Source organism: Gadus chalcogrammus, chromosome 15, assembly GCF_026213295.1.
Source record: "Gadus chalcogrammus isolate NIFS_2021 chromosome 15, NIFS_Gcha_1.0, whole genome shotgun sequence".
In the NCBI taxonomy this organism is placed as follows: Eukaryota; Metazoa; Chordata; class Actinopteri; order Gadiformes; family Gadidae; genus Gadus; species Gadus chalcogrammus.
In genome coordinates this window covers 3195586-3220585 of record NC_079426.1, presented here as the reverse complement: position 1 = coordinate 3220585, position 25000 = coordinate 3195586, and the positions used below count along the sequence as shown (strand labels likewise).

General features: G+C 43.5%; 1 protein-coding gene across 1 annotated transcript in view; it reads right to left on the bottom strand.

Annotated features, from left to right (window-relative positions):
* Positions 1 to 25000, bottom strand: part of LOC130404923 (collagen alpha-1(XIX) chain) — a 38331-nt gene that overhangs the window by 6900 nt on the left and 6431 nt on the right. The window contains exons 5-8 of the mRNA XM_056609871.1: positions 21390 to 21513; positions 20754 to 21029; positions 19755 to 19835; positions 18882 to 19001 (exon numbers count right to left, since the gene is read on the bottom strand). Of these exons, the coding sequence (XP_056465846.1) occupies positions 18882 to 19001; positions 19755 to 19835; positions 20754 to 21029; positions 21390 to 21513 (601 nt within the window). The remainder of the gene's footprint in view (positions 1 to 18881; positions 19002 to 19754; positions 19836 to 20753; positions 21030 to 21389; positions 21514 to 25000) is intronic.

Sequence of the window (25000 nt, the reverse complement as noted above, 5' to 3'; positions counted from 1 at the left end):
CTGACACCGGAATTACCGAATGTAAACAGCGATTCTGCATGCTTTATATTACATGCAGAACCCCCAACAGCCCGACTTGACTGCTGTCCTATCTACCGAAACACATTTTCGATACTGTCCCACAATTCGTTTTCTATTTGCTTCTCATTCCCAGTCCTCATATTTCTGTCCCACAATTGGTTAGAAACCTGGGCTTTAGTGGTGCTGAAACAAAGGACAGAAGCCTGAAGTTCCATTCATTCTGTGGTCTAAATGATGTCACAGCCAAAATATGCCTGCTACGGGATATTCGGGGGACTCATTACTTTATGCCTCCAAATCTGCTTCCTCCTGTCAGAACCAATACAGCCCCAGCACCGGTCTCCAACACACACACACCCACACGCAACCACACACACACACACACACACACGCACACACACATAACCACACACTCTCTCCGTCTATCTCCCTCTGTCTCTCTCTATTGCACACACATCCACCCATGCACGTCCAAATGCACACAAGCCACCCATAAACCACCCACCCATCCGCCCGCTTACACGCAAACAAGCGCACACACACACACAAGACACACACGTCACACACACACACACAGCCCCCCTCCAACTCCATCCTCCCAACCGTAAAGTAGGATGAAACACCCTGTGATTCTGTGTTGTCTCCACACAAAGACACAAAGACCTCATTATAACTTCAAGGCTGGTAGACTGCACCTACAATTATGCAGTGGGTGCGAGTGAAAGACAACGGCAACAACAACAAAAACAAGAGAGAGAGGGGAAAAAAAATGAAAGAACGCAGGAGATGCGGCAACTAATTGCGGGGAAACATTTCATCTCGAGCATGCCAAATCATCTCACGGCGGGAATGAAAAGAAAAGGTTCATTTAGAATCCCCCCAAAAATCCCATATTCTCAATGTTGCCGTAGGAATTTACCCCTTTTAGGCATCTCACAATAGCTGCACCTTTTGTTTGTCTTTGGAAGCACTTGAAACAGCACAACATGCCAAGATTAACACATCAGTCGTGTGTCAGAGACAAACATGAATTCTTCAACATTAACAAACATCAAAAACAATCAAAGGAAAACACGTATCGAAGACAATAGCTTAAATACATAACAGAATGTCAGCTGCACCGATTCAAACACGACCCCGTCAAACACCACAGAACGTTATGACAATCGCAAGCGTGTGATAACGGAATAAAGAGGAACCAGGGGTTATTTAGGCCGGCTAAAGAGTATATGCAAGTCATGCAGTCGTGCTGCTGCCAAATATCTATCTATCTATCTATCTATCTATCTATCTATCTATCTATCTATCTATCTATCTATCTATCTATCTATCTATCTATCTATCTATCTATCTATCTATCTATCCAATCGAACCATGGGGTTCAGGCCCCCATGTCAGCCACACGTCACTCACTTTGTCTCCTTTGGGGTCCCCAGCGCCCTCAGGCACAGAGTCACCTTCCAAGCACTGGGGAAACAAACACACAACCCCTCAGAACTGTTGAGTCAGCACTTCTTGGTGCATGTTATCGCACAAACTGTATGTTAACATGTCTTTCGCTTGATTGATTGTCTGTTCTGCGGGATCAGAAACGATCCAGAGGAGATGAACAACTGATTCCCTCGGTCTGTACAACAACAGTTTCCCGACAAGGTTCCCATCTATTTACAGTAGCATTCAACAGCATTCAACTCTCTCTTTCTCTCTCTCTCTCTCTCTCTCTCTCTCTCTCTCTCTCTCTCTCTCTCTCTCTCTCTCTCTCTCTCTCTCTCTCTCTCTCTCTCTCTCTCTCTCTCTCTCACCCTCCCTCACGCGGGCGTGAGATTCCCATACCTGTCACTACCAGCCAGCCTCAACAGGACAGATTGCGTTGGACACCATAAATTAACCAGCGTGATATTTCACGACGGATGAACAAGACACGAGGACAATCGTCTGATTAACCCCCCCTCTGTTGCCACTCTGCCACTAATGCCCGCACCCCACTCATCTCAGTTAGCACACAGGGGGGGGGGGGGGGGGGGGTGAGGACAATTGTGGCTCTAGGTATGTGTATGCGGACGGGGGGGAGAGACTGACTATCGCTGCCTTTGATCCAGATAAGGTGCTGGGGCTTGAGGGTGGGAGATTGAAAGAGAGGGAGACAGAGGAAGAGGGGGAGAGAGAGAGAGAAAGGGAGGGGGAGAGAGAGAGAGAGAGAGAGAGAGAGAGAGAGAGAGAGAGAGAGAGAGAGCTGGGGGCAAAGTCAAAGCTCTCGGTGGTGAAATGTGAAAACAGGGCAGGACAGCTGAGATAAAGAGTGGGGATGAATGGCGGTGTCCCAGGGAACTGATGAATGAGCCGTGACACATATTGACAGACTAAATTTGCAGCAGGCCTTGTTAGGTATGACACATTGGGGCCAGCACTGAGAACCCTTTGAAAAAAAAGGGTGGGGTTGGGTGGGGGGGGGGGGTTGGGTGGGGGGGTTGCGGGGAAAACAAGACGGGAGCCGGTTGGAGAAGGTGTTCGGGTGAACAGTCTGTAAAATAGCTGGAAATATGATAATTTGTCACGGTAAAATATCGAGTTTAAGAGGCTATTAATAGTGTAATATATCTGCAGACGATGATTACCTTTCTTTATCACATTAAGGCCCCGTTCCACCCGAGACCCGTTTCTCTGCTACCTCCTGTTGGAAAGTCTCCTCTAAACTCACTAGTGTCGCAGCTATGCTTCACCGGCCTGCATACACCTCAACTCAATGTACTGCATAGTAGATCTTTAGGCCCAATCCCATTTCTTCCCCTTACCCCTCCCCCTTGTTTTGAAGGGGTAAGGCGAAGGGGTAAGGGGAAGGCGTAAGGCGTAAATGGGATTAGGCCTAAGGCCCAATCCCATTTCTACCCCTTACCCCTTCCCCTTACCCCTCGCCCTTGTTTTGAAGGGGTAAGGGGAAGGGGGGAGGGGTAGAAATGGGATTGGGCCTCAAGCAGAAATGTTTTTCCAGTGGGTCACCTCGTCAATGCACACATTCGTCAAGAGCCGAAACCCGACTGAAGCATGTCTGAGGAGACTCCATCGGCAACCACTTCAATTATCCATCAACCTCCCAATCGATCTGTACACATGCATCCGTCTGTCTTACCTATCCATAGAGCCATCAGTCCATCCGTCTCCACAGTGTCTCTATACAGTAACACTCTATTCGTCTTCATATCTGTCTGTCTGTCCGACCGCATAAACACCACATCGTCACCGCACAACAATACAACATGATGAATGTGGAAGTGGATTTTTAAATAGCACTCCACCGCCGCAGCCGCATGCAGCACGCAGGCTCATAGGGAGAGGGAAATAAACAGCGGGTAAACATCTTGTTGTCTCCCCTTCCAGAGCTGTGTGTGTGTGTGTGTGTGTGTGTGTGTGTGTGTGTGTGTGTGTGTGTGTGTGTGTGTGTGTGTGTGTGTGTGTGTGTGTGTGTGTGTGTGTGTGTGTGTGTGTGTGTGTGTGTGTGTGTGTGTGTGTGTGTGTGTGTATCTGTGTGTGTGTGTGTGTGTGTGTGTGTCTGTGCTTTTTCGTGTGTGTGTGTGTGTATGTGTGTGTGTGCTTGCTTTGCTGCACACAAGACGCGGATGGATTATGTTGGAAGGGATAGGACGGGATGAGGGGGGAGAGGGAGGGATGAGGGGGGAGAGGGAGGGATGATGGAGCAGAGGATTGGGGGGTGGGATGAGTGGATGAAGAGGCAGGGGGGCGGGGGGGTTTGCTGTAGCACAGGGTCAGGACACTGTGGGGAGCTGTGTTCGCTCGCCTGCTAATTACACACACCACTGTGTCTCGAAGCTCATGGCGGGTGCGCGAGCCACAAGACAATCTGGCAACTCCCCAGCATAGGATGAGTATAGCGAGAGAATAAACACAGCGAGGGAGAGAGAGAGAGAGAGAGAGAGAGAGAGAGAGAGAGAGAGAGAGAGAGAGAGAGAGAGAGAGAGAGAGAGAGAGAGAGAGAGAGAGAGCGAGAGAGAGAGAGAGAGAGAGAGAGAGAGAGAGAGAGAGAGAGAGAGAGAGAGAGAGAGAGCGAGAGAGAGAGAGAGAGAGAGAGAGAGAGAGAGAGAGAGAGAGAGAGAGAGAGAGAGGGAGAGAGAGAGAGAGAGAGAGAGAGAGAGAGAGAGAGAGAGAGAGAGAGGGAGGGAGGGAGGGAGAGAGAGAGATGGAGAGATGGAGAGGGGGAGGGGGAGATGGAGAGGGGGAGGGGGAGATGGAGAGGGGGAGGGGGAGAGAGGGAGATGGAAGGGGAGAGGGAGGGAGAGGGAGAGGGAGGGAGAGGGAGGGGGAGAGGGAGAGGGAGAGGGAGAGAGAGGGAGAGGGAGAGGGAGAGGAGATGCACAACTGCAGTTTAATTATGTTTACTTTAGCCTTTTTCTGCTAAGCGTAGCATCTGTCGGGATTAGCCTGAGTCAGACGAGCAGGCCCAGGAAGACATCCCAGGGCACACCTTGGGCCTGTATTGTGTGAGGCGCGTTTTCCTTTTTTGTGGGGGGGGGTGGGGGGGTTTTCACCTCGGCCCCAAATCAAACTCCATTTAAATGTGATGTCATGGTGAGAAACCATGGAGAGGTTTGTGGTCGTTGGGATTCAGTGTTGATATACTGAATGGCAGGTCTTTGAGGATCTGCAGGAACTGGATCTTCAAGTAACACTGATATCTTCAGGGCCGGCCTTGAAATGCCTGTGGGGTGACAGCAGGAAATACCTTTGGTGACTTTCCATTCGCTCAGCAGTCGATGGCGCGTGGACCGGGCGTTGCAAGACCAAAAGTGAATGATAAAACATTTTCCTTCCATGGATTGCCATCGACTATATTTTGATACGGATCGTAGCTTTGGAAGTAAAAGTAACACGAAGCTCAAGAGGTTCCCGTTCGATTCTGTGACGCGGTCACATATCCTAACCACTGCGTACCGCAGGATTTGATTCATTTCAAACGTGTCATGTGTGTCATTTTCTCCCATCGGGGTGAACATCGTGGCTGCAGTGAGTGGAAAGGGTCAGGGTAACACGGACTAACCAGACCCCCAGAGTCCCCTGGACCCGGCCCCCTCTGCAAAACGATCCACGCTCACATGGTCCCGCGTGGAATGCCGCCTTCTCAGGTGTCTCCTCGGGCTTTAAATAACATACACACTTTTTAAAAGGCGGAGTATGACGTAACATTTAGGCGAGGGAGCGGTGAGGGGAACGAGAGGGATATGTGCTATGGATGAGTATTGGCTTCGATTAGTGAATCTAGCTGATGCCAATGGGTGTGGTAGATTCACAAAGTGAGTTCCCTTTATGGTCATGAGAACGTAATATGGTGTGGTAATGTTAGCTACAGCGTGTTAGCTACACATGAACAAACGAGAGGTTATGTTGTATTTCATTCATTGGGATCTCTCCAAATGTCGGCCCGAGATTGCTCAAGGTTCAAAAGCTTCAACTCCTTCGAGTATTTTACGGTTCAAACATTAACATTGTGTAATAAGTGTTCACTGTCCTTCACATAGCAAAAAAAACGTTGCAGTTTCCATAATGATCACCGACATAATGCTAATTTAGCATTCAGCTGTACACATTCAGCTTGAAGCATAGGGCTTTGATGTTGAAAAGCAAACGTGTGTCTTGCAGAGTACTCCCATTCCAAGAGCACTCTCTTAACAGCCAAAGTTTTGAGCTCGCACAAAAACCCTTCACGGCATTGGAACGGCGCGGCATCCACTATTATGACAGTAGTTCATCAGCATGCCAGCCGCACGCCACCTATCAACTTAATTTAGTGCTGAAGGCCAGCCTTGGCACCAGACACATTTGGATGACACCTTCAGATATGACATACACCACCGCCCTGGACACTTAAAAAAAAAACGAACTAAAAACTCTCTGCTTCGTTCGTGGCCTGCAGGGCACGACCGCAGATGAACAGGAGGGGGATAGCCTGAAACAATTGATTCCCTGACAAGCCCACATCTAGGTGATGCGCTCTGTATGGAGTATGTGTCGCCTGGAGATGGCCGTACTTACCCTCTCCCCATTGATCCCCCTTTGCCCTTCTGCCACCCCCCCCCCCCCCCCCCCCCCCCCCCCCCCCCCGGGAAGAGTGCAGAGACACCTTCACAAACTGGAACATGTATAGTCGGTCTATTGTATCACTATACAGTATATAGACTGTATGAATACATATTTAAACTGGATATAAACATATATACAGGAGTAGTAGGAGTTAAGAGACGTCAAGGTCCTTCACAAACTGGAAGAATATAAGGTATATATATTTAAATATATTTCATCATTATTCATATATACTGTATAACATATAAATCGACATTTATACAATGTATAACAATATTCTGTATAATTATATATACACTAGAGAGAGAGCGAGAGAGAGAGAGATTGAGAGAGAAATAGAGAGAGAGAGAGAGAGAGAGAGAGAGAGAGAGAGAGAGAGAGAGAGAGAGAGAGAGAGAGAGAGAGAGAGAGACAGAGAATGGTAGCAAACACTATCCTCTGTGCCCCAAACAAATTAGCATTGGCCATGCACAACATGCACCGGAAAATGTACAGCAAAGATGCTTCAAAGTACTGTGAAAACTGTTGCATTGTGGGGCACATACTTAATCACTTCACCTCCACACACACACACACACACACACACACACACACACACACACACACACACACACACACACAGCACACCAACGCTTCAAAGATTATATGTAGCAAGTCACACTTGCAGGGGGCTTATTTCTACAAATAGAGTCGATTTCTTTTAAGTACCATCATGCTGGTCACTGACTCCTTCGTGCCTCTTCCTACTTTCCACCCGCCGTGCCAAACGTATTTGAGTTATCTGGGCGCGTGTTGGCGGGCTAAGCCTGTCAGGGTGGCGGCGCCTACACGGTCTCATGACCTCAGCATGCAGGTCAATAAAGCCCAAGCCAGCTTCCATATTATAAAGTGTAGGGGGAGAACGTTTCATTGGGCTCCAGTTATTGACAGCAGAAAGGGCGCACAGCTCTCCCTGTGCACACCAACAGGAGTCTCCGGCAATATTAGTAATTGAAACACATACTGTGGATCGGATAGTGGTCTCACAGCCTAGCACCGAGCTAGTACTCTATGTCCAGGAACGCCTGTCTGAACCTCAGATGTGTCCTTTTTGAAGGATGCAACATGGGGAGGCCGATTTGTACTGATGAAATATCACACGACACACGTACATACAGACGCACACATACACACACGACCGGAAGAACACACACAGACACACACACACACACACACACACACACACACACACACACACACACACACACACACACACACACACACACACACAAGCGTCAAACACACCAACAAACAAGCATCAAACACACAAACAGACGCATCAACCAAACAAACACGTACACACACACTGGCTGCATAGTCTATACAGTTGCCTGGAGAAATCCCTGGAATAGCGCAGTTTAGATATAAAATACTGTGATAGTTAGACAGACTGCCCCGGCATCAATCTCAACTCTAATGCGTTTGCTATTGATAGAGACTTTACAAGTGCGCCGTTATGTAACGAAGCAGCTTAGCTCAATCTTGTATCTCACGCGAGAAAAGAGGGAAATGTGTTTCAGGCCGCGTCGATAAGATGAATATTCCCTGCATCTTGATTCACTACCGTATATTTCACCGCCCGGCAGATTTTACATTTATGTCAAAGATTAATCTACCCAACCACGTTGGAGGACTGCAGATGTTTTATTCAAAGGCCAGTTATAACTCAACGCAAACAATTATATAATTTATTAAATACTTTATTTAAATTATATAGCGATATTTATATTTTAGTATCAGCATAATCTTTTGTTTTCATGTCTGGCACAATGGCATCGCAGTTCGGAAACAAAGCATTACATTGTGAAAATCTGACCTTTCGAAAACGTTTTATCTCTTTAGAATTTATTAAACAAATACGTCTCTCTCTGTAATGAGTCGGGTTGAGGAATACATAACAGAGAGGGAGAGAGGGAGAGAGTGTGTGTATGTGTGTGTGTGTGTGTGGGTGTGTGTGTGTTTTTTTTTTTTTAATGTGTGTGTTTGTGTGAGTGTGTGTGCGTGTGCGTGTGAGTGTGTGTGTGTGTGTGTGTGTGTTTTTTTCTGAGTGTGTGTGTGTTAATGTGTGTGTGTGTGAGTGTGTATGTTTGTGTGTGTGTGTGTGTGTGTGTGCGTATGTGTTTGTGTGTGTAAGAGGCTTGGCTTCGGGAGCCTCCAGAAAGCTTTGATGAAGGACACGTCGCCGGGTACAGTTGGCCACTCGATAGGCCGGCCGATGCAAGAGGAGGGATCGGGTTTCCTCTGGGAGAAGCCCCATCTACTGTCCTGGGTTTCCCACTGGTACTTCCTGTCCCAAGTCCCCGCAGTGATGGCCGCCACACTCGTAGCATAACACTGAGCGGAAGTCTCGCTTAATCAAATGGTACGGCTGATTTAGATCCAGAAGCTTTCCTACAGTATACCTTTAGGCACATTTATTCAGAGAATTATAATACGTTTAATGCATATATATGACACGAAACCCTTAATATATGAAAAACTAAGGACGAGTTAGGTAGAGAATAAAGTGGAGGAATGAAAAGCAAAGATGGCCAAAGCAAACAAAGTAAAGTAACCCGGCGCAAAGGAAGAGGAATGTTCACACTGATTATAGTTTAGTACACATAGAGGACGGCTCTGCCGCAGAGTTAAACCATACAGAGCTTAATGCACGTTAAATCCAGAATTATGGTTTGCTTATTTATAGTGCAGATCCATGCACATATATGTCAAGGCTTAGCCACTGCTCATCTAAGAACCCGGGGCTTGGTCCTAGGAACCGTTCGAAGCCATGACCGAGTAAACGCGATCTGCGGATATAAACCGTGCGCACCCCTCTCATTGATGATCTCAATGTTTGATCGACACATAAAGCACACATTATTCTTCAAAGGGGAGAATAATTGCCCCCCCCCAATGACTTGACAAGGAGCACGAGATAAGAATTACTGTCATTCCCATGCCCTCCAATTAGAATTCATCGATCCATTTATGCAACACTGTGGTGCACTGAATTCACACAGCTGCTGTCATTCACCAGGCAGAGATAAAAGACTGTACAGAGCCCGGCGTTTCCCGCAACAATGTATGGAGGCCAGAGCTGACATCATCTCTGTCTCGCCTTGGTTGTCATTTCTATTCAACCGTCTATACACACACACACACACACACACACACACACACACACACGAAACCTTTCTCTGCAAATGTAATTACAGTTTACCAATGTTAAACATGATGACTGTCGGAATAACGGAATGTTTTGACAGCTAACAGAAACGAAGTGTCAATGAGATCAAACATTTTCATGGTTTTCAATAGAAGTTTTAAATAAAACTTGGATTTGGTCTAGTGGCAAATTTAATTAGACACACAAAATGGAAAACAAACCTTGGTGCGGCAGGTCCGTTCAATATAAATTCAGCCGGAAATGGGAAATAAATTCATCTTATTTCCATTATCGTTCATGTTTTTTTGGGGTTGGTATCTTTGTTTAAATATTTTTTAACTTTTTACCATGCTTCAATTAAAGCCATTTGATAGTCTCTGTGACGCTATGGTTTCAATGCAGGGATATAGAAATGGATTTCCTTACACACCAAAAGCAGTTAAGCCTCATTCTTATGACCCATACTTATCTCTTTAATTTCCTGGGGGGGGGGGGGGGGCTGGCTGTGGATTAATCATAGCAGTATAATCCCTTTGCAGTGAATTAAAATCCTCCATCCAACTCCTTGACTATGAGGCTGGGAAGTACTGTCGGTTGCGGTTACACATCTGCGATAATCCCCATACATTTCCCCCAAAAACCCTCCCTGTAGGTCACAATTGTGGCCGTTCTCCTTACAGTAAGGCTGAATTGAAACACATTACCATGTAGTCTTGTATTCAAGGTCAAGCTTAGTTGTCAGGAAGAAGGTTATAGCATACATATACGAAAGCCAGTCATTTTGATAGGATATATATTGCTATATTCATGTGTTTGTCTTCTTCTTCCATGTTTTTTCTGTGTTTTTCTACCTAAGTTCCCAATATATAATAGGGGTATGGTGGGCAAAATCAATCAACCAAGAATCAACCAGCCAACCAACTACTCTCTTTATCAATACATCTAAAGACTTGAGTTTATATCACGCACGTTAATGTAGAAAAAAACAAAAAAAACATAAAATACATTTTCAAATGCCCTTTAAACACCTGAAACACTAGAGGGGCCCTTATCAAGAAGAAGAACATGTATTTCCACTACCTGGAGTTATGCCTGGCTTGAGCAGCCATGGATTACAATAAAAGGTACAGCAGAAGAGTTCTGACTACAGAGCAGCAACAGAACAGACGGCACACACGCAAATCACAGGCTGACAGGCCGGCAGCTCCTCAGCCGAAAGATATAACAACTGGTTCCGTCCGGGGTTTTAAACGTCCAAATCCATACAGGGCCGGTGTGGGGAGAAAAAAAAATACTAGTCTTCTCCCCTGACATCAAAAGAAACATTGAGTGCAGAGAGACAACACAGTCCACAGTAGAACCCATTAGCGGAAGAAATCATAGCCTTCCAGGGGTGTCTGCATGCAGACTTGTGCTATAGGGGTGTTTACCTCCAGCAGGTAGGCAAGGCAAGGCAAGGCAACTTTATTTATATAGCACTTTTCATACACAAGGCAGACTCAAAGTGCTTCACATATAAACATTGTCATACAATAAAATAAAATAATAATAGATAAGTAAAAGAAAAACATATGCAAAAAAATGGGTAAATTAAAAAGGCATTTTAGTCAACATAGCACAAACAAAAAACTCTAGCGATTCATGTAACCTCACCAGTGAATTCAATACAAATACGGTTTCACTCCTTGTCTGAAGTTGTAAAACAAAACCCCTGAGCAGACCAAACGTCTTAAGTTATATTCAGGACACGTATCAACATTGACAAACTAGCAAAGATGAACAAATCACTTGACAATTTATATTCTAGGAATCTAACCCAGATTCTAGGAATCGAACCCAGATTCTAGGAATCTAACCCAGATACACCTATTCTAGGAATCAAACCCGGATTCTAGGAATTTAACCCAGATACACCTATTCTAGGAATCTAACCCAGACTCTAGGAATTTAACCCAGATACACCTATTCTAGGAATCTAACCCAGACTCTAGGAATTTAACCCAGATACACCTATTCTAGGAATCTAACCCAGACTCTAGGAATCTAACCCAGATTCACCTATTCTAGGAATCTAACCCAGACTCTAGGAATTTAACCCAGATTCACCTATTCTAGGAATCTAACCCAGACTCTAGGAATCTAACCCAGATTCTAGGAATCTAACCCAGATACACGTGTCTTTCCCAGTCATACAGCGTATATTCAGTGATTATTGAGCTCTTAAACACTAATACAGGTTCTCACTTCGTCAAGCTCTTAATGACACAACTTCATTACTCAGCAAATGTAGTGCAGCCTAATAGTAAAACAAATAATAATAATCACAGTTATGTGTGTGTAGATTATTTTAAGATTATTAAAATAAAAAAATAGAGGCAAAGTTAAAAAGCTTTTTAGAAAGTGCAATGTATTTAAGATTTTAGCAGAAGGCAAAGAAATTAGTAAAATAGAAAGTTAAAAAGGCTTTTTAGTAGTAAAATTTAAAGTGAGTTAAAAAGGCATTTTAGTAAAATAAAGCTAAAGTATTTAAGATTTAGCAGAAAGCTAAAGCAAACATAAAAGTCTTCAATCTTGTTTTGAAGGTGCTCAGAGTTGGGGCAAGTCTTAAATCCTCAGGGAGTTTATTCCAGCTATTTGTTGCATAGTAACTAAATCCTGCTTTCCCATGTTTCGTGTTTACTCGGGGGATAATTAACAGATTGGTCTCAGAAGATCTTAGTGTTCTAGAAGGCTTATGTAGTGGAAGCATATCAGTTAAATATTTTGGGCCTAAACCATGTAGGGATTTATAGGTTAGCAACATGATTTTAAAATCAATTCTCGGACCTACAGGAAGCCAATGTAACGATTTAAGAATTGGTGTAATATGTTCAAATTTTTTGGTCTTTGTTAATACTCTAGCAGCAGCATTCTGAACAAGCTGAAGCTTCCTTAGAGTTTGTTTTGGGAGACCTGTAAGGAGACCATTGCAGTAATCAAGCTTACTAGTGATAAAGGCATGTACAAGTTTTTGTAAGTCTTCTGTGGACATGAGCCCTCTAAGTCTTGCTACATTTTTAAGGTGATAATATGCAGATTTTGTAACTGATTTGATGTGACTTTCGAAATGTAAATCAGAATCCATGATAACCCCTAGGTTTCTGGCTTTGATTGAGGTTTTCAGGGACAGAGAGTGAAGGTGTTGGGTTACTTTAAGCCTTTCCGTTTTAGCACCAAATACAATTATCTCTGTTTTATCCTCATTTAGCTGAAGGAAATTTCGGCACATCCAGTCTTTCACTTGCTCAATGCACTGGCACAGCAGATCTATGGGCCGATAGTCATTTGGTGATAGCGATACATAGATTTGCGTGTCATCAGCATAGCAATGATGGTCAATATTGTTATTATGCATGATTTGCCCTAGTGGGAGCATGTAGATGTTGAATAAAGAGGGTCCTAAGATCGAACCTTGTGGGACTCCACACATCACGTTGGTTGATTCTGATACAAAGTCGCCGATGGAAACAAAGTAGTTCCTATTTTGTAGGTAGGATCTGAACCAATTTAAGACTGTGCCTGAAAGCCCCACCCAGTTTTCTAACCTGTCCAAAAGTATTGTATGGTCTACAGTGTCGAATGCAGCACTGAGGTCTAGTAGCATTAGTATTGAGGTTTTTCCAGAGTCTGTGTTAAGACGGATGTCGTTTACAACTTTAATGAGGGCGGTCTCAGTGCTGTGCAGGGGTCGAAATCCTGATTGGAAGGAGTCATAACAACCAGTTGATGCCAGGAAGTGATTAAGTTGCTGGAGGACAACTTTCTCAATGATTTTACTTATGAAGGGCAGATTTGATATTGGTCTGTAGTTGTTAATAATAGAGGTATCTAGGCTCCGCTTTTTTAAAAGGGGTTTAATAACTGCAGTTTTCAGGGCTTTTGGGAAGTTGCCTGACTGGAGAGAGTTGTTAACTATCTGCAATATGTCTATTGCTAGGCAGTCAAAAACATTCTTAAAGAGGTTGGTAGGTAAAGAATCAAGGCAACAGGTGGATGGCTTTAGTTGTGTAACAGTTTCCACAAGAGTTTTAGAGTCAATAACATTAAAGCATGCCATCCCTGCCACGTTACTTTTGCCTGAACAGGGTGGTAGTCCAACATTTTTGTTTGAAGTGGAGATATTGATGGCGCGTCTGATGCCTTCAATTTTATCAGTATAAAAAGCTGCAAACTCATTGCATTTCTGCGTGGAATGGAGATCAGGTGGAATTTGTGTTGGGGGGTTGGTCAGTCTGTCAACAGTTGCAAATAGGGTTTTTGCATTATTATTATTGGATTTAATGATATTGGAGAAAAATGTTTCTCTAGCACTTTTTAAGTCTGAATTGTAGGCACGGAGGCTCTCTTTGTAGATATCATGGTGAATTTGAAGTTTTGTTTTACGCCAGATGCGTTCAACCTTCCTGCATTCTTTTTTCTGTGCTGTTACAGAGGCAGCTTTTCTCCAGGGTGCCTTTTGCTTTCCAGAAATCGTTTTAACCTTATAAGGTGCAATGACATCCATGATTTTCAAAATTTTCAAATTAAAGTTTCCTACAAGATCATCAGCAGAACATGGGTTGAGAGGTGGTAGTAAGGAGATGGCCTTTCTAAAAAGTACATACGATTCTTCATTGATATACCGTTTTTTGACAGTATTTGATTTTGTCTGTATGTCGGGAATAAACGATATATTAAAGAAAACACAAAAGTGGTCAGACAAGGAAGGATCAGTCACAGAGAGATCAGAAACATTGAGGCCCTTTGTGATAACCAGGTCTAGAGTGTGGCCCTTACAATGAGTAGTCTCTTTCACATGTTGGGACAGTTCAAATGTGTCCAAAATGGTAAAAAGTTTTTTTGCACACTTGTCATTCAAATCATCAGTATGAAAATTGAAGTCACCAGTTATAACTAGACAGTCAAAGTCTGTGGAGATGCTAGACAATAATTCTGTGAATTCATCGAAAAAATTTGCAGAGTATGTGGGTGGCCTGTAAATAATTAATAGGAGAACTCTGGGGGAGCATTTCAATACAGCACAAAGGTATTCGAATGATGGAAAATCACCAAATAACATCTGTTTCCCCTGAAAATCATTTTTAAATATAACAGCAACCCCTCCACCTCTTTTTCCAGATCTACATGCATCAAAAAAGTTATAGTTGGGAGGAGCTGTCTCTATCAGAACGGTTGCACTGTTATTTTGTTCCAGCCATGTTTCAGTTAAAAACATAAAATCCAGTTTAGAGGTGGTAATAAAATCATTAACTAAAAATGATTTGTTATTAAGAGACCTAACATTAAGTAGACCCATCTTGATGGTGTTGTTGATAGGCTTTAAGGTTGTTTTTGGTTTGGAGGAAATATGCATGAGATTTGTGAGGTTAGCAGTGTGTCTACGTTTCCCTTTGTTTACTCTCTTAGTGGTTACAGCAGGAATGCAAAAGTTGCCATGTTTTGACATAGGCAACCTTGGGTTCAGCAGATTATGCGAAACGTCCTTTATACTTTGTCTACGGCTGAACCCTTTTTTGTCTCAGTAATACTCAGGACTACTATCAGTACAGGGGGCGGGGGGCTGGGGCGCCCTCCGCTTTGGTGTTATCAGCCTGTGGGAATGACCTGGCGATGCTATCATTGACACAGATGCAAGTTTGATGCCTACATATTCCTGTTTCTTAAATTCAGCTGGAAAATCGCAAAGGGAGGAGACAGTGGAGCTGGAGACAGTGGAGCTGGGGTGACAGTAGGGAGAGGTGGAGGGAGTGGTAGGGACTAGGGAGGCTATAGTGGAGATAATTAGGAGGAATAAACAGCTCCAGATACAAAAACAGCAGCGGGGAAAGTAGATTTGAACTAATTTCGCAGGCTTATCAGATGCAGATAAGTCTAATCGGCCAAGGAAACGCCGAAAGAATACGCAGAACAGACCAAGAGAAGAAAAGGACATTTAGTTTCGTAGAATCTGCTGTCATGGCTGTTATGAAACCCAAACTGATCGGATATCCAATCTTTTTTATGTATGAGTACTTTGTATAGTATTTTAATAGTATGTGTCCTATTATAAAGTAAAAAAAAAAGAAAAAGAAAAGACCCTTTGAAACAACTTAATTGTTTGGTTGCACGTCTATCTTATCAAACTATTCGGTTCTATTACATCAAGGGTTTATAATTTAATGTCCAGCATACAGCTGCAAGAATTGCTCACAAAATACACAACCAATTATAATCATACAATGCATAGACTATACATTGTTCAGGTTTGTGAAGGCCTGTGTGTACACAGCAACACAACGAATGAATAGTAATCAGCTAGGATGTAGCCAGTGTTATTTCTCCTAAGAGCTCATAATTCAACAGCCCTTTTGGTTGACGGCTGCTTATGGTGTTGGGGAGCCCAGAGGTTATGAGGCCACCACTACCATTGTGCCTCTCTGGAAAAGTGACAGCTTATGATGAAGGCCACTGTATATGGGGCTTAAATCATGTTTGTCCCTCAAATTTATCGATTCGGTACTCAAAGACCATAATAGGATTCCATATGAATTCTGTCCTTCATTTAGTGAGTAAACTGTGCCAAGTATTGATTTGTGGAAGACCCCAAAATTAGATTGGGGGTGTTGGTGGTTTCGAGTTGCTGACGCATAGAGAGGGACATGACCCGTCGATGTAACGGAGGAGTCACTGAGTTAATTATCAGGAAATGAACTGGGATCACTGTGTTGTCCGTTATGAGGTGTAGCTCTGTCCAATTACCAGGCACTATTTAGATTCATGGGCAGTATATGCAAAATGTCCTTCTATCGCTTGCTGGTGACGTTACGATGCTTTTGAATTTTCCTTGAAAACAAGCATTAAGGATTATATCTCATCTTTAGAAATTGTTTGAAAGATGTTCAAAGTTAAAGATAGCAAGGTGGTGTTATTGTGCATAACTTAGAACAAACAACCTTGTCCGATCTTAGGTAGCAATGCATCATAGACCCACCGTTTTGTGTATAAGCACACAGGCACACACCCAACCACACACACATACTCTATTTGAATTGAAGTTCGCATTTGTTCCGTCAATTATGAAAGTGAAGCCAGGAGGATAATTACAAATCAATTTCAACACCTAAACAAGCAATCATGCCGGTGCAAAAGTTACAAAATCATAAAACGGGCCTAATTTAACTTTCTGTCACATAATTTTCAGCTTGCAGATTTTAACATCAGACACTGTTATCACAGAATTGACAGCTGGTTTCTCAATAATTATAGGAGAAGATTGCGTGAATAAAGTAAATGTCAAACACATACTGATCACTAAAATATAATATTGAAAGAGCGTCCCAAAAAGGTTGTAATTTTTTATATTCCTTTAAAGTCACTCAAACGGGTTTAGTTATGGAATTGTCTTCAATCAAGATGATAGTGACGACTTGAGGTAAAATCGTCAAATACCAGCCTAATAGGTTCCTCTGGGCATGGCATACCTTATCATAAAAACATAAAAAAAAGACCCGTGAGGCTCAAATATATAATTAATAAGAGATTAATATTTTGCTGTTTGCCTGATTAATGGAACACATGGGTGCAGAGTTTTTCTTTTTCTAAATGCTTAAAATCCTAGTAATTGCGAACCTGGCGAGAAACACCATCCAAGACAGTGCAACTATAACACTAAGAACAAACTTATAATGTTGACAGAAATAGCCCAATTCCCACTCCGAGCGCACGGCCCTACTGGTCCAGTGATGGAATGCTCGTATCACTTTTACGCCTTCAAGGAATTGTGATCTTCCAAAAACAAAAATACTGCAGCGGTCCAGGAATACGCCGTAATCCCATGATCATATCCGGATAATTAGGCTGTTGACCCTATAGAAGCCATCTGCTCTTAATATCCAGGCCTTAATAGGCATCACAGCACCTGCGTATTCCCAGGCATTCTACTCAGAGCCAAACCTGTCGGCTCTGCTGAAAGCAGGCATCTCTCTTCCAGGGCTTTGGTAACTTATAGCATGCTCTAAAGGCGAGCCAGTCTGGCAACACATTCTTTTAGTAGCTATAGTATACGACTACTAGTTAGAATTATATATATATATAATTATTTTAAAAATATATTTGCATGTGTTGATCTGCATAAGTGTAACAAATGCGAAATATAAGCATCGCTGTTCTCGTATGATCTATCACATGTTTTAATATAAACTAATGGTAAGTGTTGGTGTAGAAAGCTCCTTGTTGGCTTCAGTCGGGGGAATAACACAGCATCTCTGCCGCATCATTTCAGGTAGGTCATGGTAGGTATAAGAAAGGCAGAGGTACAGAGACACAAGGCAATAAAGAACCCACCCGCAGCCACGAGCCACTAACAATGGCTAGAATTCAGATGACTATGCTTCTTTTCTTCTTTTTCTCTGTCTGTTTATGAGGAGCAAATTATTTGGTATTGGAAGGCCTCCAATGCGGGAGCCCGTACACAGTTAAACTTGGGAGCAGACAACCATTTGTCTTTGGAGTGAAGTTAGCACTCGATAACGGTTTGCCTCAGTTTTATTTTTAGTCGTATTTTCGCTTTCTTTGCTTTTCGAGCTGCTGCTGTTTTGTGGTTTAGTGATGCGGTGGTTTAGTGCTGGGGGACAGTGAATGCATCAAACCTCATCCAATCAATAGTGCTAGATTGTCACCTTTCTCCTCTCTAAGTCCCGGAAGTCCAGCCAAACCTGGGAGGCCAGTATCTCCCAACATAAAGTTATCATATCACTAATATCAAAGTACATGTACAGTACAGTACAGTACAGTACATCAAAAGGTACAAATGAATGCAGACACTTAAATGCAACAATTAAAAAATAGATTTCTATGAAAATAATATGAATTATTACATATTAAGACACTTAACGGTAATAATATAGGGAAATGTCTGTCTCAACTAATAACTATAAAACTGATACAATAACTGAGCTGGCAGACAACGTGACTAACAATCACGCTATAAAGCAACGTACAAAATCAGAAGAGAAAATAAGGTTTTACTTAATAGTCGGATCCTTGAGTCCTCAAGGTGGTAGAACCTGCCACATTATCAACGTATGCAAATCAGTGCTGGGGAGGAGACTGCAGATGCAAACGACGCTGTATAAACAGATGCTGGTCAATGACAATAGCCATAGCCGCTCTGTCAATCTAGTCTGAGGTCATGTCGACTACGACCTCCATCTGTTTCATATGGTATGAAAAAACATTTCTATTTCCTCATGTTCTATTCAAAAGTCGGGCTGATTCCATAGGCAAGGACATTCTCTTACAGACCGCACTTGTTTATGCTAGCCATTGGTTTGTTTGTTTGTATTACCCGGAATCCATCCAATGACGTGCTGAAACTAATCGAGGCCTAATACAAGGTTGAGGTAGGGTGGGATTCACTACAAGCACAGACATGCCTGTACTGCCGTTGACTTCCTCCGTTGGTTTCTCTGCCCACCGACGGCAGAGCGGTTTGCCGGGCTCAATGACACAACGCAAAGCGCTCTCACTCCATTAGACCGCCTTAATTGGATTTGATTGATCGTACCTTTTCAGCCGGACACGGGCATCCGTCAAGCGGCGGGGGGGCGGGCAGGGAGAGCATCAGGGGCAGCCGCCCCATCACCGGGGGCGCGGGGGTCTCGTCAGATGTCTTATTGGCTCCCCACTGGATCGATGCAGAGATTTTAATCATTTAGTCTCCTCAGATAAATGGCGGGGTAAATCAAAGGCACGGCACTATACAGCGCAGAGTGGGCTAGCCGCTATCTGTCGATGCGCCGGGTTATTTTTAGATATGCTAATAGGTCAGAACGAGGACGGAGAAAAAAGGCAACGTGACAGTGGTAATTACTTACTACTTTTTAGAGTTACATTTCTACTGCTCATATGGTGCACGGATGTATTCCCATACATTTGTTGTCGTCTCTAATCAGAGAAATTGTCTCTTTGTCTCTTTATAATTCATATTAATATCCTGTCTTTTCTGCTGGGACACCCTCATTTCCTTTCTGCGATTAGCTAAGCACATCGTATCTTATCCTAGTCTTAATTAATATTCCAAATTTTAGTGAAATTAAAGTTTGCCACGTCTTCAGCTATCTCCCAAAGGTCATGTCTCTATCTCCCCAGCCGCGGTAATTCAACACGGACGAACAGAGTGACCATATGGATGCATACAAAACCAGAGGTCAGAGGTGAGGGCTGCCATTTGAAAAGGGATGTAATGTAAACCCTTCATTGATTCAATGCGTCTTGATTCCTGGCTATCTTTACACAAGTATCTCATAACTGATGGGGTCCGAAAGAAAAGGAAACGAGACCGGCTGCACGAGTGCTTAGCGCTTCGGTCCTTGGACATGGGTAGGAGAGCGCGAACGCATAAAAATGCATAGAAAGAACCAACATTGCACCGTTTCACCTTGGCTTCCTGCAGCTCACAGCAGTTCTCCATCTCAGCCATGTACGGATCACAGTAGATAAGGATTTGTTGAACTTCTATCTGTAGGGGGGGGGGGGGGGGGGGGGGGGGAGAGAAGGGAAAGAACAATGATTTAAGACACAAGCTGCACAAGGTTGTTTCTAATCTCATAACCGTTTGAGTGTGAACATTTATGAGATCACGCACAGCGGGCTGTAAATCTAGGCACCCGCTGAGTGCTGTTGTTTCAACATCTGCTCTGCGGTAGCGCAGCGTGGAGATTCTGCTCTTCTGTGACGCACTGCCGCCTATGCTGAACGATACTTAAACTCCATTATGTTTTAGTTACGATTTAGTTAAACTCCAGAACAGCAGAACACTCTAGTGGTTAGGGGGTTTGACTCCCAGCAGAAAGGTTACATTTCCACACTCTGTCTGGCGTCTTGATTAGCGATGAGTCATCCCTCAGCCCTCTACACCTGCTCCCTATTTTGGCCTGTACATCGTGATGATGTCGCATCCAAATGCTGCCTCCATTTTGGAAGCATAGGAGCATTGGAATGTTAGTTATTGTGTTAGTGGTTATGGAGTTTTTCGTCCTTTTTAAGTTACTAATCGGGAAAAAGATTTTGGCATTATTGGGAGACATTCTTGTGTTTTTCTTGTTTTAAAGGGTTAGGGTTTCTCAGGAGAGAAAACCAACGTTTTCATTAGCCTAGGTTACGATATATTCACGTTTATCAGGGATTTCATAACACTACACCTCTCAAAATCCTCTCAAAATGAGGAACTATCGGCAACAAAAAAATCCCATGATGCAATCTGATGTACAAGACCTATCGCATGTATCTAAAACAGCAATACTAAACAGATTGACTATCGACCAAAAAACAATGTATATTTAGAGAAGCTATGCATACAAACAACCGCTCAAATACCACTCCTACACTTCCACACGTACGACAAATAAACAAATAGACAACCACGCGTGTGACGTACGTCCACGGGGCGGCCATCTTCCACCCGCGTGGTGACCAGGGTGCGTCCGCTGCGCTTGATGTCGGCCTTGTCTTCGGTCTGCCGCCGCTCCGCCAGCTTGCAGTCCACGTAGAGCGAGACGACGGTGCTCTGCACGGCCACGCCCAGCTTGTGCCACTGGCGGTCGAAGAGCGCGTGGAGGTCGCGGCCCTTGAAGGTGTAGTGGAGGGCGTTCTTCTGGAGCCCCTGGAAGGAGAACTCCACCGCCCGCTTTGCCCCGTCCACGACCAGTGACACCTGTGGCCGAGTAACAGAGGAACGTTATCGATTTTTTTCGGGGCTCACACACATTATTACAGGCTTTGCAAAAACAAAATTTGCTTTTACATCCATCGGGTTTGTGCTTGAATGGTTTATTTTGCCATTTTCTCTTTGACCATTAAAACCCTGAATCCATGGTTGAATCCATTAATGTGTTTACCAAAACATTAGCCTTTTTGGAAGGCCTGCGATGCATACTGGTAATCACAGACACAACTGGGTGAAATTCACATTCCCAGAGGATTTTTAATTTGGCCACATAGGCTGGGTTTTCGTCACCTAGGAGCGTTAGCATGTTTTTAACATTAACATGTCAACGCTTGCAGTAGACCCTACCTGAGTTCCTCCCGTCTGGTCAAATATCTGCCATAGGAACCAGCGGTCTTTCTTGGTTGTTCTTCGAAGACGGTAGAGTGTGACGAAGGAGTATTCACTTGGAAGTCCATTTGGAAACACTGATCTAGAAACGGAAGAATGGAAGACGTCACAGAGCTTTGTCAATGGCGCATTCATTTTCATAAAAGAGAAGCAGAAAAAAGTCTACAAAGATTTTAACTCCACCGCTATGGTTTGATATCAAATCAACAGAAATGCTATCGTAAAGCTCCAGTACGGGAAGTCTTTTATAGCTTTCCGTCACAGGCAATTCAAGGATCAATAAATCACTTCATTATTCTGCTGGTGAACAACGGTTGTCTCATAACTGACACACGCAATTGCACTTTATTAGTCGGACGCGTCCTCATTTGATAAATGAAAGTCATTCAGAATCTGAACTCAATGCAACCCAAACTACACTGCCTACCCTGAGCTACACTGTAAATGGATTAACAATGGCTGCTTAGAAAATGTGACAGCTACGACATGCAATATATATGCACATGTGCTCATAATGTGCATGCGTTTGTGCGTGAGTGATGTATCAAACCTCTACCACTAACATCCGCCCAAACAAAACAAAAACAACTTTATTAAACGGCTCAACCCTTACGCCACAACCTTTCCACCACCTTTTTTGTAATCCCTAATAATACAAAATGTAATAACCTTCAAAATGTGCCTCGATTAGCTTCTGACCGATGCGGGTGTATGGGTTACATTAATGTAGTAAATCAGCGGCCCGAAAAAAATGAAGTACATAAACACGATACATCCGCAGAATCAGCGAAAATAACAATAACAGCACAATGGTGAGGTCGTCGTGGAGACACAGAACCGCCGGGGGGGAGCGAAAGAGCAGAGCAAGAGTTTCCCCGAGACAGTTTGGAAATTAGTTTTCAACCCAATAGATCATCTTGTGTTCACCACGCGCATGAAACCCTCCCACATTGTGTTTCTGTTCACTTCTCCTCAAACTGCTGGAAAACAGTACATGACTGAAATGATAAATGCCCCAGTAAAGGCTTCCAAAAAAAGATGGGAAAAAAATGAAATGCTTTTATGGGAGGGAAAAAAGAAGTAGAGGTCTGAGAAGGTTATTTTCCGCCCAAAGGCCAGGGGACTGTTTGCAATTCGATTTAGCAGCAAATGTGTCACGGCTATTTATAAAACTGAGCACTTATGAAATTTGAAAATCAGCACAGAGCATCCCTGTATGAAAGGTGCATTCTCGCTGGTGACAAACTGAGACATGATGAGAAGGTTTCAGGATTCAAAGGAGCACATTTAATTTTGTCATTGCTGGGGACACGGAAGCAGGCTAGATCCAGAGGGGGGGTGTTCTATTACAGTGGGGTTATCAATCAGAAGGATTACCACGGGCACTTCTGTCACCCCTTCATATTTCTAAAAAATCATTCACACAAAAAACGGTATACAACAATGCCGACGTCCTTGCATATCATTGTACGATATTGTATCTATGAGTGAGTGCATGGGAAGGATAGTGTGGTCGCGTAGTAGGGCTTTGACTTTTGCCCAAAAATCATATTCGAAGTTTGTTTGTTTATTAATATTAATATTCGAATATATTCGAATATTTATTAATAATATTTTGACCATTCAATGCCTTCAGTAAGACCTGGATTGGGCTTCGCGAGGTTTGTTTACCGGCGTTGCTATGGTTACCGGTCTTGCGTGTTCCAACGATTTATTAGGTTTCTAATAAATCACTGTCTAATCAATACTTCATTCACTGCCTCTTCCGTGGTCATGACAACATTATGAATAGACTGCGTCGGGTTCTCCGACGTCTCTCCCTCTTGACCTGCCCATAACAGGTTACAATATTAAGGGCTGCCTAATATTCGTTCGAATTTTGATTTATTTTTTGATATTCAAATTATATTCGAATAACGAAGTTCGGAGTCAAAGCCCTATCGCGTAGCGTGTCGAGAGGGCCGAGTTCTGAGTTTGATCCCCAACATCCACCGCGTCCTTGATCAATACGCTTCACCCGGACCTAACGCCTGAACAAGATGTATCTAAATTCACAGCAGGTTGTTTGGGATGAAGCGTGTCTGCTGAGGGTCCAAACAGAATCCACGCGGCGATCGATCGGGGCCACCTTGGCCTCTCTCAGTGGGGTTAGGACTTGGGACGGTTCCACATGTAGGAGGAGCATGCTCGGTTTACAAAACACTGTTTGCCTGAAACATGGCCCACTTGATCTCTGAAGGGGCCGAGGGGGGGCGGGGGGGCGGGGGGGGGGTCCTTGACCTGGTGTGTGACTGAGAAGATCTGTGGGACGCCTACTGCCTGCTTGATACTCTGTGAATAAATGTTGTTCTAAAGAACACCAACACACTGAGAGAGCGAGAGAGAGAGAGAGAGAGAGAGAGAGAGAGAGAGAGAGAGAGAGAGAGAGAGAGAGAGAGAGAGAGAGAGAGAGAGGGAGAGAGAGAGAGAGAGAGAGAGAGAGAGAGAGAGAGAGAGAGAGAGAGAGAGAGAGAGAGAGGAGAGAGAGAGAGAGAGAGAGAGAGAGAGAGAGAGAGTGAGAGAGTGAGAGAGAGAGAGAGAGAGAGAGACAGAGACAGAGACGGAGAGGGAGAGGGAGAGGGAGAGAGATTAAGAGATAGACCAAGCAAGCTATGATATGGTTATTTCTTGGGAATTATCAATGAGCAAACTGTTATGCAATAAACATCTACGGAAAATAGCATCGCGGCATTGATCCGATGGGACGCCGTAAAAACAAATTGAGCTATTAAGATGGAAATAGTACCAAGGTGCCCGTGTGTCATGATGGCTTGTAACAGTTGGCAACTGCATCAGACTAATTTTGCGAGAGCGCATATTTTATCGCTCCGTCTTTAATGGAGTATGTCTTTAATGGTGTATCTCGAACATTACATCAATGCGTGAGGTATCGAAAAACAGTCAAGAATTACTACTCTAAACAAACAATGTTTGTGTCAAAGTATTCCATGTCCCAGAGGCACAACACAACTTAGCAAACTCATAACAAAGAATGCAAGGATCATTCAACTTAGTGGAAAATATATATATAATGTAAACACAATATTGTTGAGAGCCTTTCAAAGATATGTCAGTGGATAAACTGAAAGGATCCAATTATGTAGTATTGAAATTCTATTTCACGGCCATAATACGGACTATAGGGGCTGCTTCGTCCTTGGGTGCCCTCCTTGAAAACATCAAAGAATCCACACCTACTGGGTGCACTTCATACAGAGAGGGCCACTGTAGCTTTCCTTCGGCGTGAGACAAGCATTTGCATTCAAACAGTGGATTCCTGCACTTGAATGCTGTCCAGAGAATACTGACTTCACCGTTTACCTAGACATCCCTCATGAACCATGGTATGTATTCAGGGGATGTATGTGTTTGTATGTATGTGCCTATGTAAATGCACATGCATATACACTTTATATTTATTATATAGGTATTATATGCCTATATATGTCATTATTATGGATAGGGTTTTGACAATTCATTTCTTTAAATGGCTTTTTAAGTTGCATCAGTATATGTGAAATCTGTTGCAA